Below are 15505 nucleotides of genomic sequence, written 5' to 3' on the forward strand. Positions count from 1 at the left end.
TCTACAAGTGGGAGGTAAAGACGAGGGTCAGAAAGTTAGAACGGCTACGCTGCCGTGGCGGTTAAAATGGATTGGCATAGCTTAACAGGTTTTGCCCCGCCTTGAGCGTGACGTTTAGCTATCCTGCAAGTGATCAAAGCTCCTTTCGGGACAGTCTCCATTGTTGTTAGAGTAACTTTCTCCGACACTGGCAGGTACGTGAAGAAATGACTCAGACGACCTACTTTCATATCACTGTTATGATATGAAAGTAGGTCGTCTGAGTCTGTTATGAACGGAGGTTAATCAAGCACCTTAATCAAGCAGACGTCACAGTGATGTATGTAGACTTCAGAGTCGCAGTTAGGATAACTCTGCATCACAAATCTTGCCAAAAGTCATACTATGTCGACTGGAACATTTATAACAAATCATCTTTAATAATAATGAATAGTGCCACACTCGACATCATTGGAAAACAGTCTTTCCACAGAATGAAACATACCGGTACTGTCATGCAGTGGATTTTGTATATTAATTCATGACGCATTGTTATTTCGAAAGTGATCTAAGTGAGCGCTCAAGAGAAATGGATTAGACTGTTCAGTGCGCAACTCCGATCTCCTGTAGCCCATTGCAGGTTTTTAATTCCATGGCAATTTACGCATCATTTCTCAGTGTGACAGGCCATGCGCATTATGTATCAGTTATCGATAACTAAACGACAGCTAAGATTCTGAGATGACAACAGAAAATTCATAATACTCAGTCCTGCACATCCATTCCGCGAAAATAAATCATATTAATTTGTCTCGATCTTCTACTCCATCCCCCACTCTTGAAACTTTTGTGTATGCTTATTTGGAATGTGTGTTTGCACACATTCCGCACACAAAGTAGCCTACTGGCGCTGCAAAGGTGAATAGATGTGTTTCTGGGCCAAAAAATCTGTAGCATTGTTATAAAACCTTTAAAATCTCTAAACAATCACAAGTAGGGCAGTTCATCACAGTCCATCCATTGCAACTGGACTAATGAAAGGTACACCTGTAGGCTACATTGTATTTGGGAAAAGCAGAAGGTGTGAGCATAATGTATTTAGTTATTTATTATTAAACAAAACAATCCCTGTCAGTTCCATGCAGTTTTCAACAGCTATCAAGAAGAGAGGTCATGTCATGGATTTTTGTGAATGTTTCTTCTTCTACATATGCATAAGTTTAGTCATCTAGTTCAAATGATATTCAGCTTTATTGGCAATGCACAAATTAAATACCAGTAGTCTAAAACAAAATGCCGTTTTACCCAGTGGTGCAAATAACTGACATGTCCAAAAGGGCCTTCATGAAATGCGTTGCGAGACTGTTCAACACATTTTAACGGGCAAAGTTGAAGAGCTACTGTCCGTTATTGTTTGTGCAAATAATATGCTGATTCATGTTCCCTTGCATTTTGCAACTATGAGGTCCATGGTTAAGCTCAATCTTTTGACGCAATCTTTTGATTTTCACCCAGCCTAGTCCATGGTATGCGCCCGATAGAAATATTGTTTAATTTTGCGATTGAGATATCCACGCACTGGCGCCCCCCCCTGCGACGTGTTCGCCCCCCGGTTTTAGAGCTATTCTAAATGCAAAAATACATAGAGGGAGTTATGACAAAACCGTGACTGTTAACAAACTATAAGCTATATAAGGTAGGCCCTATGCTAGGCCTATTACACAACACAAATTGTCACTAGGCTATGCTGGCGACCCAAATAAAATCTCTTCTTTGGAACCAATGGCTTACACCTTACAGTATCAAGCTGCCACCTCTTGGCGAAAAGTTAATAGTTTTGCATATCAGTAGTAACACATTTCACGTAGCTGTGTGAATCACGGAAAGGGCTAATGAAGTGGACACTTCTAAATGGAACCCAACCCACTGTACAGTAGCTCAAGGTCTGTGGCTAAAGCAGCCATAATGAAAGCGTTATCATTGTTTGGATACTTCACACACACGTGTTTTTTAATCGCATAGACTACAACTACCAAGCTGGAATCAAAGCACATTGACTCCCCTCTCACACCCTAAACACGCACTTCGAACAAACAAAAAGCGCCTCAGTCTCACGGAATAGCCATAGGCAAAACTGTATCTGACCGGTGTAACGTTGGTACTAAATCATCCATCGCAAAGACTGATTTTTGTAGCACGTGCAACAAATATGTGTATGTACAGCCCTGCCCTGAATACATCTCAACGTGCGCTCTAAAACATCTGGTTTAAATGGAGATGTAGATCATCAAGGGTGCGTTAATAAATCTACATTGCGGCGATTGCGGTTGACACAAATTATTCACTTTGACGAATTTATGTAGTTTCAGTTACTTTACTTTGAGCCATGCTCTTCCTTACTTGAATCACCTTTGAAAATAGAGGATTGATAGCCTATATGGGTGTTTGGGAATGAACGTTGACTCAGATGCTTTTTGAGACCTTGAGCAGAAATCAGACAGGTTATCTTTCAGGTAGCCTATATATTTTCCATTAAAAAACCATCACGTAGCGAACGTGTTGTGGCTAACTCACTTAGCTCCTGTTAGTAGCCTAGGTTATGGTCATAAGCAAATGAGATGACAGTCGAAAGATACAATTAGTGCTGTTTTCGATTTGCTTGGTAGCCTATAAACGCATTTATGGTTTTCTACAAATACATCAATAATCAAATTGGCCTCCATCACTCAACCATGCTAACCGTAACATTATTTTACCTACTGTTCTGCTATTGATAGGATTAACGTAGCCTATACCTGCAGTAAAAAACAAGCATGTCCGATAAACATTCTCAGATTTATTTCGGCTTCAAGAGGAAATGGGAATTACATGTCATGCAGAAATAATCCTACCCTTAGACGTTCTCTGCGGTAAACTACTGTAGCCTACAGTCTTGTCCTTGTAGGAAGCGTAGTGTCTTTCCAACCCACTTTTGATTAACTTCCAACAAAATTACGTCTCACTGCAACGATGCGCCATCTAGTGGACAAACGACTACTTATCGCCAATACTGGAAATGCAGCCATGATAATGATGAATATTTATTTTGGCTTTCTTTTAATCCTACTGAATTTGTAATTATGTATCGGCCGTTCTAATACCGATGTGGTATGTGGATGCCTGTGTGTGTGTGTGCATGTGTATATGTATATGTGTGCACCACCATCTACAGGCCAATGAGTGTACAGTCACTAAATGTACACATAACTTAATTTTTTAGACCCCCCCCCCCCATGGATGAAATTCTACGAAACTTGGCATACCCCCAGAGAATGTCAGGTTAATCATACAGATAAAATTTGGTGCAGTTCTGAACGTCTTTACTGAAGAGAGGGGCGATTAAAGCAGAATGATATTGCATTTTCATTTTTTACCGGGGGGGTGCAAATCACAAATGAGTGATTATGGGCTAGGTTGATGTGGGCCCTTGAGACCAACATACCATAAAAATGTCTTCATCCTCGGTGCCACGGTTCAGGTAGTTATTTAGGAAAATCTGCATTTTTTGGGTTACGGGGGGCCCAGCGCGGAGGGGGAGTGGCCCCCGGGGACCAAACAAAATTTTTCCGTAAAAGTCTAGTGGGGCTACATACCCACCAAATTTCATGTGCCCCGGTGTTTCGGTGCCCCGGGTATCGTTGACCAAAATTTCAGGAAGTAGATGACGGGGGGGGGGACTTTGACAATCCCTATATGTTTTAAATAAAATATTATGGAAGGCCCTTCTCTGGTATCATAGAGGAATTGGATCAGTCTCTGATAATCAAGGGGAGGGCAAATAAACATCTCAAGTTTGGTAACAATTAACCATAAGTTGCAAGAGGTTCAACCAGGCGCTCAGGTGAAGTTATCAAGTCCTCAAGCGGTGCTCTTGGGGTAGGGAAAATCCAATAAAGCAATAGCAGGTCCCAGGCACTCAAATATATAAAAAAGGAGAAGGAATTCTTTAAAAAGCCTAATTGAATCTGGCTTAGGTCATTTAAAAATATTGAGCCAACATGGTCTTCTTCAGGGCAAAGTGAACTAATTAACCATTATTAATTAACCATAAGTTCTCTGGCCTAGTCCACACGTACCAAACCGATCTTTTTTCCCTCCGTCTTCCCTGTATCAAGAATATTTGCGTCCAAACGGATCCATCTCAACACGACTCAACACGTTACTTCATATCCCAGGCCTATAGGTGGCACTGTTTCTTTACAGAAATTGACCAAAGCTTGTGCGCTGTAGGCTATACAAACAGACAGAATAGGCTACGGCGAAAATGGCTAGTGCAAGGAAACCAGAATTGTTTGTGTGGACTGATGGTTAACTGTCAACTGTAAATCTAATAAACTTCATTTTTACAGTTTACGCAGGTACAAATAATCTCCTTTACTTTCTTTGGTTGTAGGATAGTCCGCGATTCACATTAGTTTTGGCCATCACCGCAATTGCATAGGCTACTAAACCAGAGCCTATCTATATGGCTCTGTACCAAACGCTAGGCCTACCCAAGTTCTAGGCTATTCCGTCGCCACATTTATAATATTGCTATAATACCTTCGTTAGTAACAGTCAATACTTTTGCCCGCATCAAATCGCGCATTCGCATTTAGTGCGCTACCATCAGCTTAACATGAGTTCTAAGCGTCTTTGTATGCTCATATCTGACTTCACTAGACTGTGAATGCATGTATTTATGTTGTAAGACATGTAAAATAAATGAATGACACCAGCACTACCCACAAATTAATTTAAACTTACACCGCACTTCCATAATAACTTCTGACTAGTTCCCTCGCGTCACTGACAGTAGTTAGCATAGCAACATGCTAACACATTCGCGCCACGCACCAGAGCGTTTGAGTGCACGTACCGACACGGGAGAGGTATGACTCAAGTCGTGAAAGTTAAGGTAAGAACATATATTACTACTGACATTGGGTGGCGTGTTCCTTTAATGAAATGCCAATAAGTATAGATCTAGGCTACATAAGGACATGCATGTTCAGTTACCACCCTTTAAACTCCCATGAGCTGCACTGCATACATCAGAAATTCTGCCATGCCTGCAACCTGTACTAGAGATCTGCAACAAAACCACATCAACATCTGTCTGTCATTTTGTTTGATTTCTCAAACCTTTACTTAAAGGAACCATATGTAAGATTGTGGCCAGAACTGGTACTACAATCACTTTCAAATTACTGTAGAGCGGTGTATCCCCTCCCCCTCCCCTCTGACTGGCAGAACTGGCAACCCGGATGCCGAAACACTACTGACTTCATGATTAGTAGATAGGTGGTGGGTGGCGCATTAGGCCAAAACACAACATGACATCAGTTGAGGGCTGCAACTTCACTTTTTAAATGACAATATCCTGGCCGGACTACTGTTGAAATGAACATGATTTCCTAATGTCTAGCGACATATCAGGGCCATTTTATGATTTATTGAAATACATTTCTTACATACGGTTCCTTTAATTTAATTAGTTCATTACAAAAAAACAGGATACAACACAAAATGCATACTAAATGTACAAGCATTACCCACATCCAGGGATGCATTAAACATAAATACCAGGGTAAAAGCACACACAAATGGGAAAACAAAGTTAACAGACGGAGGTGTAATGGAAAACAAGCTGGGATGATGAATGCCCATGTAGTATGGAATCCTTTTAAAAATGTTTGTCATAAAGTCAATAATTGTATATATTATTAAGTGCATACGAACTGGAGCTGTCATGGTGCATCTTCAAACAAGAGGATCTCTGGCAATTTTTTACATACATGCACATCAACAGGCATGATCAAACACATACAGAACAATCCTTCACAAAGTGCTCAGGAATTCTTCAACCTGGAAAAAACCCATTAAGACACATTATATACAGGATACATAAGTAGTGTAAAGATTTAGGTCAGTATACAAAGCAAAACGATTTAAACTAATGTGTTAGATATTGCTTTGTAAGCAGTGACTTCATTCTATTCACTACCATCAAAGAAATTACTACATAACTCAGGCCTCATTAGTGAAGCATTTGTAATAAAATGATTACAAGACACAAATTACAATTACAATTTAAATATAGATTTTGATAGGACAACCAAAAAAATAGTGGTCAAACCTTTTCAATCATATTGGAGCATTTTTCCTTGTTTCCTTTAAAATCTTCATTCACGTCCAGAGTAAGTATAGGGATTTCACTCAGATACTCAAACTCCATGCTAAGAGACAATGATACCGTTGGAAGGATTAGTATTTTGGTTTTATGTATCTTATGAAATATTTCTTTTGTGGAGGGTGAAGTGGTCTTGCACACTGTTTAGTAAGGTAATGTCTGGATGAAGCATGATAATATATGCTTACTGAAAAAGAGAGTTAAATCTAGTTCAAACACTGCTTGAAATTATTTAACAAAACTGAAATTGTTTCCCAAAGTCCAGTAAGCATTCTCAAGTCTGTGTGTCACAAAGCTGTCCCAAACTTGCTCTCAAGCATCAAGAGGAAAACACATAAGTACCAGAGTGATACTGTTAGCAAGTAGGTCTCACCTGAGGTTCCGATGTTGGAGCCAGCTCTCATGTTTGAAGTGTAGCTTCTCCAAGTACTCCAGTGGAATACACTGCTCCTCCTCTCGCCCCCTCAGGTGCAGCCGCTCCATGCACATCTAAACAAATACACAAGACAACAGGCATTTTCTGTTTACATATTTGTGCAGGTTGTTCATCAAAGTATAATATGTATTAGAGAGATATTCTAGTTTGGTCAGATGACACTGACTGCAGTATGCCCTTGCTGACTAGGGGTGGGACAAAATACTGAAACAGCACTATATTCATAACTTCTTTTTGCGATACGTTATAGATACACTGGCCCCAAAATATCAATATTTTTACAAAAATAATAAGTTATACAATTCATATTCTAAACTGACTTCCCAGAATCACTACTTCATGTATCTTTGAGGTCAAATGAGAGTAATCCTCTATACACTGTCACATTATTTTTAATATTTTTAAGAGGCACTAAGCTAAACCTCTATGCACTTTGTAGACTGTTTTAATTCCGTTATGAAATACATAACTCCAGTCTTTCTTCTTCTCCTTCTTCATTTACACAAATATTGTGATATTATCATTATCGTGAGGCAAAGTATCGTAACAGTATCGATGTGCGAGTTATTTTGTGATTCCCAGCCGTTATTGCTGATAGCTGTGTGCAAATTCCAGTTTCAGACCTCAGGCTTGGCCCGCAGGTAGATGATGCCATCGAGTTCAATGTGTTTGCCAAACTGTCGGTGCAGCCAGCCATGCCAGTCCTGGTATATGGCCCACTCTGTCTCATTGACACACTCGCTTTCATACAGGTTAGCAGCAAAAATGTACCTGAGAACAAACAAACACGGAAAGATTTAAATTTAATAATTGCAGCAGACATTGCTGCAACAAGAGCACATAAAGCAAGAACATTATCTTGGTACACAGAGAAGTTTAAGAAATGAAATAACATGACTTATTAACAACTATGATGGCCCTTACCGGTCACTGTAGACAGAACGCTCAAAGAATTGCACAGGGTTCTCCGCCTCTTTCAGCTTCCCGTTGGTGGACTTCATCTGGGACCGGATCCGGCTCATGCAAGCATAGCTCTGGAAGGTGTAGGCCCAGCGTTCGGGCTTCTCATACATCATCTGGAGAACGTTTCCTCCACTCTTCTGAGAAGTGGTCAGCTCCTGAGAGAACAGGAAGTCAAGGTTTAAACACTTGCACAGGGGCATATTCTAGATAGTGGCAAAAGGTTCTGAGTGCAGTTCAGTGAAAAACAACTGATGAACTATTAACACTTACGCCAATCCGTCCGGCATCTTTTGTCTTTTTGTTATGTGTCTTGTATGTGGAGCGCTTTGTGTTGCACTGTGCATGTAAAATGCGCTATAAAAGTAAAACTGACTTGACTTGACTTAGACATGATAGAACATGCTGCAGGCACAACTTCACGGTGAGACTTTTGCCTTATAGACCCTTTCATGGAATTTTCATTATCAGCATCATAATTGGCCCCACAAGACTTCCTTTTTAACATTCCATATGTTATCTTATGCAGAGGAAGTAGATTGGGGCCCAAATAGAATGTTCAAGCATTGTTTTTGTTTACCTTGTTGAAAGGGTCCATAGCAATCCTAATGAAAAACTGTATTAGTATGCTAGATGAGTGGACACTCAATGCTGTGGATGAGTAACAGTGACAGTATCGTTACTCCTCACAGAAGAAATGCAGTCTTTTTACCAAAACAGCAGGCTTGTGAGATTATGATGCCCTCTAGTGAAAAGACTACATGAGGCGTTGAAAAACATGGGGCTTTCAGACAGGAAGTGGTATGTGGTGTGCTTGACGCTGGGTTCAGCACAACATAGTAGTTGCCTAGTCATTGTGTGCCTATGTCAAGGGTGTGAGCAAGAGCGAACTGAGCAGCGAGCTGGAGCTTGTGCTGCGCTTCGTACAGCGCAGCGCCAAACCATTCTTGCGGCACACATTGAAAATAATGGGTTTCAAAGCGCAGTGGTGCATTTTACGTCCAAATATAGTCTTTAAGATCAGAATATAACTGATGACAAATGCTTTAATCACTTAAGTTAACTACCACTTTCACTTTTTTCCCAGAACTGTGCAAGAACAACAGAACTACCTTAAAATTAAATAAAATGAATAAAAGAACAATATTTCTAATACCACATAAAATGTACCACACAAATGGTAGTGAACCACCCTGTGTTTAGGTAGTTAAGGTAGTTAGTGTTACTCTTCTACAAGCCCCACTGCAGGTGTTCTTAGGTTGGAAAAAATGAGAGTTTGGAAAGATGTGTAGGACATGACAGACAGTGTTGGACTGTGCAATACTGTGCACGTTAGTTCTGAGAACATTTCAGACCAGTTCTTCAGCTGCAGACGTTTAGGTCTGAACATGTGAAGACAGTTGCTAGGCTGTTAATTATTTACAAAAAAGGTGTGTGTGCACGTGTAGCCTACACCCATTTTCAGTTAGGGTTTTGAAAGTCAAGTGGTTTTGAGTGAAGCAATTTATAGCTCTGTAGTTTTGGCGGGGTATATTAGGCCTGGCTGGGTGTGACCCAATGCATTCAGCTGTTCACTACACTAGGCTACCATGCAGCATAATCCTCGTGGGGGATCTAATGACGTATGGGCAGGCAGCTGTCATTAACACAGCTGCGAGGCACAAACGGCCAATTCTCTTACTATTTAATGCTATACAAAAAAAAAAGAATAGAACCCTCTCTTAAACTCTTATTGGTTCAATAAAGTCTTGGTCAACCACAGACAAATTACCAGGTTAAGAAGACAAGACAAGATGTTCCTCTTACCTCAAAATCGTTTTGGTTGGTTTGTACATTGCACCACCTTGCGATGGGCTCTGGCACGACTTCCCAGTCCCCATTTCGGTCATCCAAAAGGCGCACAAAGGTAGACTTGCCAGCGGCTTTAAAAACAGGAAGTACCGGGTAAAATTGCGGGGTTATCAAACGCACAAAATAATACTGCACTGAGGCTGAGCTGTTTGTAAGTATTACAAATCGTATTAGATGTTTGTGAACGAACAATTTCGGCGCCTTAATAAAAACGCAAGCTAGGCTTACTTCCAAAACAGCTGCCAGAATTACATCGTGTGTGGGCCAAACAAACAAGCCATGTATGTTTAGGTGTCTGAGCCATAGACTGTTCTATACAGTCTATGGTCTGAGCATGCACTGTCAGGTTCTGCCTTATGTGCAATTGAAATGACATATAATAAGCACACACATAGAGTCCGGGTCCGTCAAACAAAACAGCCAACACAAGGTGCTGGTAGGCTACTCACCAATATTTCCCTCAATGGAAATCCGCTTAATTCTTCTCTCGAAGCTATCGTCGGAGCTGGGGTATGTTCTTTTCGGTGTTCGCGACATAATTATCCTTTTAATGTATTTTAAATGGTTTTTGACGTAAAGAACCACAAAAGGCAACCCTCAGTGCTACCAACACTGTACACAGACACAGGAAGATTAGAAATTTGGCGCTACTTTCCCCCGACTGTACACGACTGTACAGAATATGTAGGCACCGCCCATCGTTAAAGGAGCCGGGTGGGAAGAGTCAAGATTTTTAAAACACATTTTATAGATTGGAAGACCGAGCCAATGTGACCTGTTTATTTAAGGTCTTACGTTGTAAAATAAATTGATGATGGGTTGCCCTGCAGTTTTACCAGGACATGGTTGATGACGCCCGTCCCTTATTAGATATTCTCTGGTATGCCAGTCATAGACTGTATACAGTCTATGATGCCAGTCAATGGTCTGGGTGTCCCTTTTCTAAACTTTCTTTTTGGCCATAGATTTTGTTCCATGTTCTAAAAACGATAATGGTTAAAAAAAAAAAAAAAAAAACACTTGCTGTTGCTGCGAAGGAATAAACGATGTCTTCACATGCTGCTTTTTTATTAGATCTATTTGGTTCCATAACCCCTTAACAAAGGTGCATTGATTGGATACAGTTAGGAAGAGTCGTTTTTCTAACATCCTGTGATTGGTTGTGTGTGAAGCGGGGTTTTCTTAACAGAGGGCGGGTGCTAACCTAGTAGCGTTAGCCCACTGGGATAGTTGTGGGCAAAATAGTTTGCAAGTTAGGATTCAGTGAGACAGCAATACAATAACGTTACGCTTTTGTGTTAAATCTCATCCTTTGTAGAGTAGACACCACCGTCAACTGCCAATATGGAGATCGGTTTGAGGAATCACAATCTAGCTTCATTGGCTAGCCAACTAACCTTAGTGGAATAAAAACCAACCTGTTGACTGTTTCCTGCTTGACAATGCTAACGTTATTGAGTAACAAAACATTTTCACTTGGTGAGTCAACTACCTGAAGCCGAAGTAAACTTGTAATAAGAGTAAGAGTTTATACACTTGTAATAAGAATAAGAGTATGTGGATTCTCGTTACTTTAGATTTAGCTAACGCAGCTAATGTAAACAATTTCAGAGACAAGGCTAACGTTAACGTTAAAGCAGAGTACGTCTTATTGACATTAGACATTATCTGGTTAAAGTAACGTTAACGTTTTTGACATCTACCACACACGGTTATATCATGTCTTTAATTTACAGTATAAAAGTGATCTGACATTTTCATCAACCAAAATGCTGCTCTGCATACTTCCATTCATCTCCCTTAGTTGAACATTGAACAAGTTACTTTGGCTTATTTCCCAGGAAACCATAACCTGAAGTGAATCAGTGAGTGACAGAATGACTACTGCTGATGGTTTCCTGTCCCCTGAGTCTACTGTCACATCCTTACTAGCTAGTTCTGGACACATCAGGAGCACACTGCATCCTGAAACCACACAAAACATCTGGTATAAAGACAAAACCTATGAGTCTGCTTCAGAAGCTCTGGATGCCTATATTGCTGACTTCCAGAGGAGCCAGTTGACTTTCGGGCAATCTACAGGACAACTGAAGATTCCAAAGACCCCAGTTACCTCTCATCTGCCCAATTCTGGGTTCAGAAACAAAGATGGTAAGCTTGAGCTGTACCACAACTGTATTTGAATCAGGGCTTTAAAACAAAATGTGTGGTGCACTGTAGTTTTTCTGAAGTAAAGATGCAGTGTTTTTGGAAACTGCTGTGTAAAAGGTGCACTGATTGCATGATCACAATTACATCCTGTATTTATTATGTTTTCTCCAGTACTGAAGGAAAGCCTGACTGACAGAGAGTTGAATTTCCTCCGTTTGCCTGTTGGGGCTCGACGCCAAGGTCCAGATCGCCTGAGCCTTAGCACAGACGACCTACTGGTGCTGCCCTGTGATGGCTCTCTGCCGGTCACCCGCACCTCCGCTTTCCTCTCCCAGTCTGGGATGCAGCTACCAGGGCACAGCTCCTGTTCTCTAACTCAGTTGAGGATCCAGCCTACAACCACGGCAAGCCACAAGTCCCATTCCAAACCCAAGCATGGACGCAACCCTCTTAAACAAAGCTATTGTCATTGGTCCTCGGTCAGACCCAAGCTGAGTAGCACTACGAATGCCGCTAAAAAGCCATCAGGAGAAAGGTCACTCAGGGTAGAGGCAGCAAAGAGATCTGGGAGTATAGAAGGCCTTCTGCCAGGGAACATGCAGCCAGGCAGTAATCCTGTACACTTGGATAATACACTAGAGGTTCCGGAAGGCACTCCTCTGGTCCACCATTATCCACGTTGGATGACCAGTCAGAGGTCAGAGATGGACTTCTCAGGAATCACCAGCGTTCCTGAGCTTAAGTATCCTGCGTGGCTTCAAGAGTGTGACCCTCCGGCAGAGCCCAGCAATAGTACACAGCCCTATCATCCATCTGTTCCTTCCTGGCTAGGAGAACTGGAGGAGTCATATCAAGAAAAAAACAAGAAGAAACAGAAAGACTTGCCTGGTCATGAGAGCCTCATGTTCTGTGCGGAGACAATGCACAGAACCCAGACAACATCCCTCTTGCAGAATCAGGCCAATCACTTATCTGTGAGGGAGCTCAGGCTGCAGTTTGCTGAGCAACTAACCTTGGAAGAGGAGAATCAGAGACATGACAACAGCCAGCCATTTAGAGGTCAGAAGACCAAAAGTTATTTACTTAACCAAGGTTATTGTGTGTGGACTTATGTTTTGTTTATATCTGCGTCAGTCTTTTTCGTCTAGGCATGCAAATTATGAATTTAAACTTACTAAACTATAAACATACAATTGAGTTTGGTCTGTAAACTATGACATGGCAGCATCATATGTTAGAGTTTGCACTGGTTTTCAGCACATATTATTCTATACCATTTCAAAGCAGATGACAATGAACACATTAGTACACCAACCAACTGTGAAATGATTTTACCTGGTTCACTGTTGCAATGCTGTTTCTGTAGGATATTAACAAGATGGTTCTCCTTGTATTTGTAGATGACAAGATTGAGTCTTTGATCCTGAGGGCAGAGAACGCTCTGAACTCCCCCTCATTGGGGATCAGCAACCAGTCGCAGAAGCAAAGCAGTCCAGGAGGCACAGAAGAAGTCTTGGAAGCAGATCGTTCTTGGGATAATCCACCTGTTACATTGTTAGTGAGAAACTTCTTCCAATGTGTAGTCTTTGATAATCGATTATAAAGAATCTGAAGGGAAAATCAAATATGTAATACAGTGTTATCAGACAAAAGCAGGGAAAGAGCCACCCCTATTTTACAACAGCAATCCTGTTACCTTGTAATTTGACAATCAAGTTCAATGTAAGGTTAATTTTTGTTTTCCCTGCAGTAAATCTCCTGTGCCAGTAGGGGTCAGTGACACTCCACAGAAGTCTGAAGAGGGCCAGGCTACCATCAGAGAAGAGGTTTGAGTTTTCATGGGCAGTCACTCCCTTTTAAACAAATATTTTAAGTAAGCTTCTTTTCATTCATAAACACACAGGGTTATTGCCTTACCTGTTCACCCCATTGTCTGTGCTCCCCAGACCTTCTGCTCAAGCTCATCCGGTTACAGCAGCAGGAAGCATCCTGGTCCAGTGGAGGCCCTCAAACAGATGCTTTTCAGCCTACAAGCAGTGGAGCATAAGGTTGCCCAGGACAACCACCCGGTTGCAGAGGATGACGTGGGTGCTGATAGACAGACCCTGCTTTTACAGGAGCACCCAGCCCTAACAGAAGAGGTCAGGGCCCAGGGGTCAACCATGTGTTTTGTTTTGTTTTTTTCAGTTGAATAAGTGTCTGTGAGCTAGCTTATGCCTTTTTTGATTTTGCCCAAGGTTCCTAACTCGGTGGAGGATTACGGAATTGTACCTGGTGGCGAGTCACTACAAAGGTGGGTATTTTTACATTTAAATAACTATTACTTTTTTCTGAATAGAGCCTTTCAAGGACGCAGTCAATAATAACTGTCTTAAAATGGTCTGCAATTGTGGTGCTGTTAACTGCACAGGGCACTGCATCACCTGGGACGACTGAAAAACTTGGTAGACGACATCAAGGAGAAGAAAGAGAAAGGACAGCAGGCATCCAGAAACAGTCATGTTACATGACAGGTACACATGTTTACCCTGGAACCCCTAGAAGTGCACTACACCTGTTTGACTGTAATCACCTATACATCGTACTGTTGAAAGAATCCTCACAAAGACAATAACCCTGCTGTGCTGTTACCAAATATGAAATGAAGCCAGTTTTCAAAAGGTCCTAAATGCTCTGAAGATTTACACTATAGAAATACAGAAACAACAGATGTTTTGACAATGGGATCAACAACATGTAAATGTTCAGAATTCTTTGGTAATAAATCCTGAAGGAATTTTGACATGAAGTATAAATAGTGCATGGCATTTACACTAAGCTGCTGTTAATGATTATACATCAAACAACACTTTCACATTTAAGTAACAATTATGTGCTACAATGTTACATTCTGGAAATGTTATGTACCTGCTAAAGCATTGCACAAAGAATCCTGTTTTTTTGTTCTATGGATTTATGGGTTTTTAGAGGCCTTTTCTGCTTTTATTGGATCATTTTTTTAATTCAAAGCTGCCATACAGCTCGGCTGAAACAGTAAAATGTATCTCCCATTACAAGAGCAATTCTATTTAATTTCAGCTACACTAATTGAGGATGTCTGAATAAAGGATGTCTGGATATGTGTCTGGATAAAGTTGCACTGCTTCAAATATTTGATTTTTACATTTTTCATTTTTCTTTTAACATTGTAATTTGTTCTGCTGCTCATCGATCAGACTGCTAGCTCTGAGAAATCTAATTAAATGTCGCATTGAACTTTAGCTGTATCCTGATGCTAATTAAGGAGAGCGGGCAGGAGAAGCCACAGGCTGTGTGGTGAACGAGTGAGTGGGAAAAGCAGGGATGAAAGGAGTGAGAAAGAGAAAAGGTGGTGGAACAGTGACTCAGTCATTACTCAGCTGCTGTCAAAATGCTGGTCCATCTCTGGCACCCCCACTTCTATCTCACCTAAGAGCTTACATTGCGCGCAGCAGTGCGTCAGTGATAACTCTGAAGTTCTTATGAATTAAAAGTAGATAGATAGATGGATATATAGATAGATAGACTTTATTGATCCCTAGGGGAAATTCAAGAAAGTACCCTTAAACAGAGGACACTAGAGCAGTGTTTCCCAAACTTTTTTTCTGGGGACCCACTTTTTAAAAATGCCAGACTATAGCGACCCAACTCGTGACTGTGGTAGTTAACAAACTAGATCCTAATGGAAAGCTGTTAGCTTTCTTAAGCTATATAAGGTATTACACAACATAAATTGTCACTAGGCTATGCTGGCGACCCAAATAAAATCTCCTACGACCCACCTGTGGATCGCGACCCAGTCTTTGGGAACCAATGCACTAGAGGACATTCTGAATTGGGCTGTTGTGAAGTCTGTTAAGTTCTTAGGAAATGAAAGTACCCTTAAGCAGGTGATCTAC

The 15505-nt window shown here is 41.1% G+C and overlaps 2 protein-coding genes across 3 annotated transcripts; one reads left to right on the forward strand and one right to left on the reverse strand.

Annotated features, from left to right (window-relative positions):
- Positions 1-5432: 5432 nt before the first annotated feature.
- Positions 5433-10086, reverse strand: dck (deoxycytidine kinase). The gene is made up of 7 exons (XM_076283824.1): positions 9887-10086; positions 9393-9508; positions 7551-7744; positions 7250-7397; positions 6564-6679; positions 6137-6236; positions 5433-5865 (listed from the first exon to the last, which is right to left on the reverse strand). Exons 1-7 carry the CDS (start codon positions 9972-9974, stop codon positions 5839-5841), a joined length of 789 nt encoding a protein of 262 aa, XP_076139939.1. The 5' UTR covers positions 9975-10086; the 3' UTR covers positions 5433-5838.
- Positions 9529-14737, forward strand: cunh18orf54 (chromosome unknown C18orf54 homolog). 2 transcript variants are annotated; one of them, XM_076283823.1, is made up of 8 exons: positions 9529-9588; positions 11279-11588; positions 11760-12647; positions 12989-13142; positions 13339-13414; positions 13535-13729; positions 13826-13881; positions 13999-14737. In XM_076283823.1, exons 2-8 carry the CDS (start codon positions 11315-11317, stop codon positions 14096-14098), a joined length of 1743 nt encoding a protein of 580 aa, XP_076139938.1. In that variant the 5' UTR covers positions 9529-9588; positions 11279-11314; the 3' UTR covers positions 14099-14737. The 2 variants fall into 2 exon arrangements, with proteins under 2 accessions (XP_076139938.1, XP_076139936.1); XM_076283821.1 differs by lacking the exon at positions 9529-9588 and adding an exon at positions 10589-10916.
- Positions 14738-15505: the final 768 nt, after the last annotated feature.

This window comes from Alosa pseudoharengus, unplaced genomic scaffold (assembly GCF_046254945.1).
Source record: "Alosa pseudoharengus isolate Yale_2024_CS ecotype anadromous, Long Island Sound unplaced genomic scaffold, YU_APseudo_1.1 YU_APseudo_1.1_scf_14, whole genome shotgun sequence".
NCBI lineage: Eukaryota > Metazoa > Chordata > Actinopteri > Clupeiformes > Clupeidae > Alosa > Alosa pseudoharengus.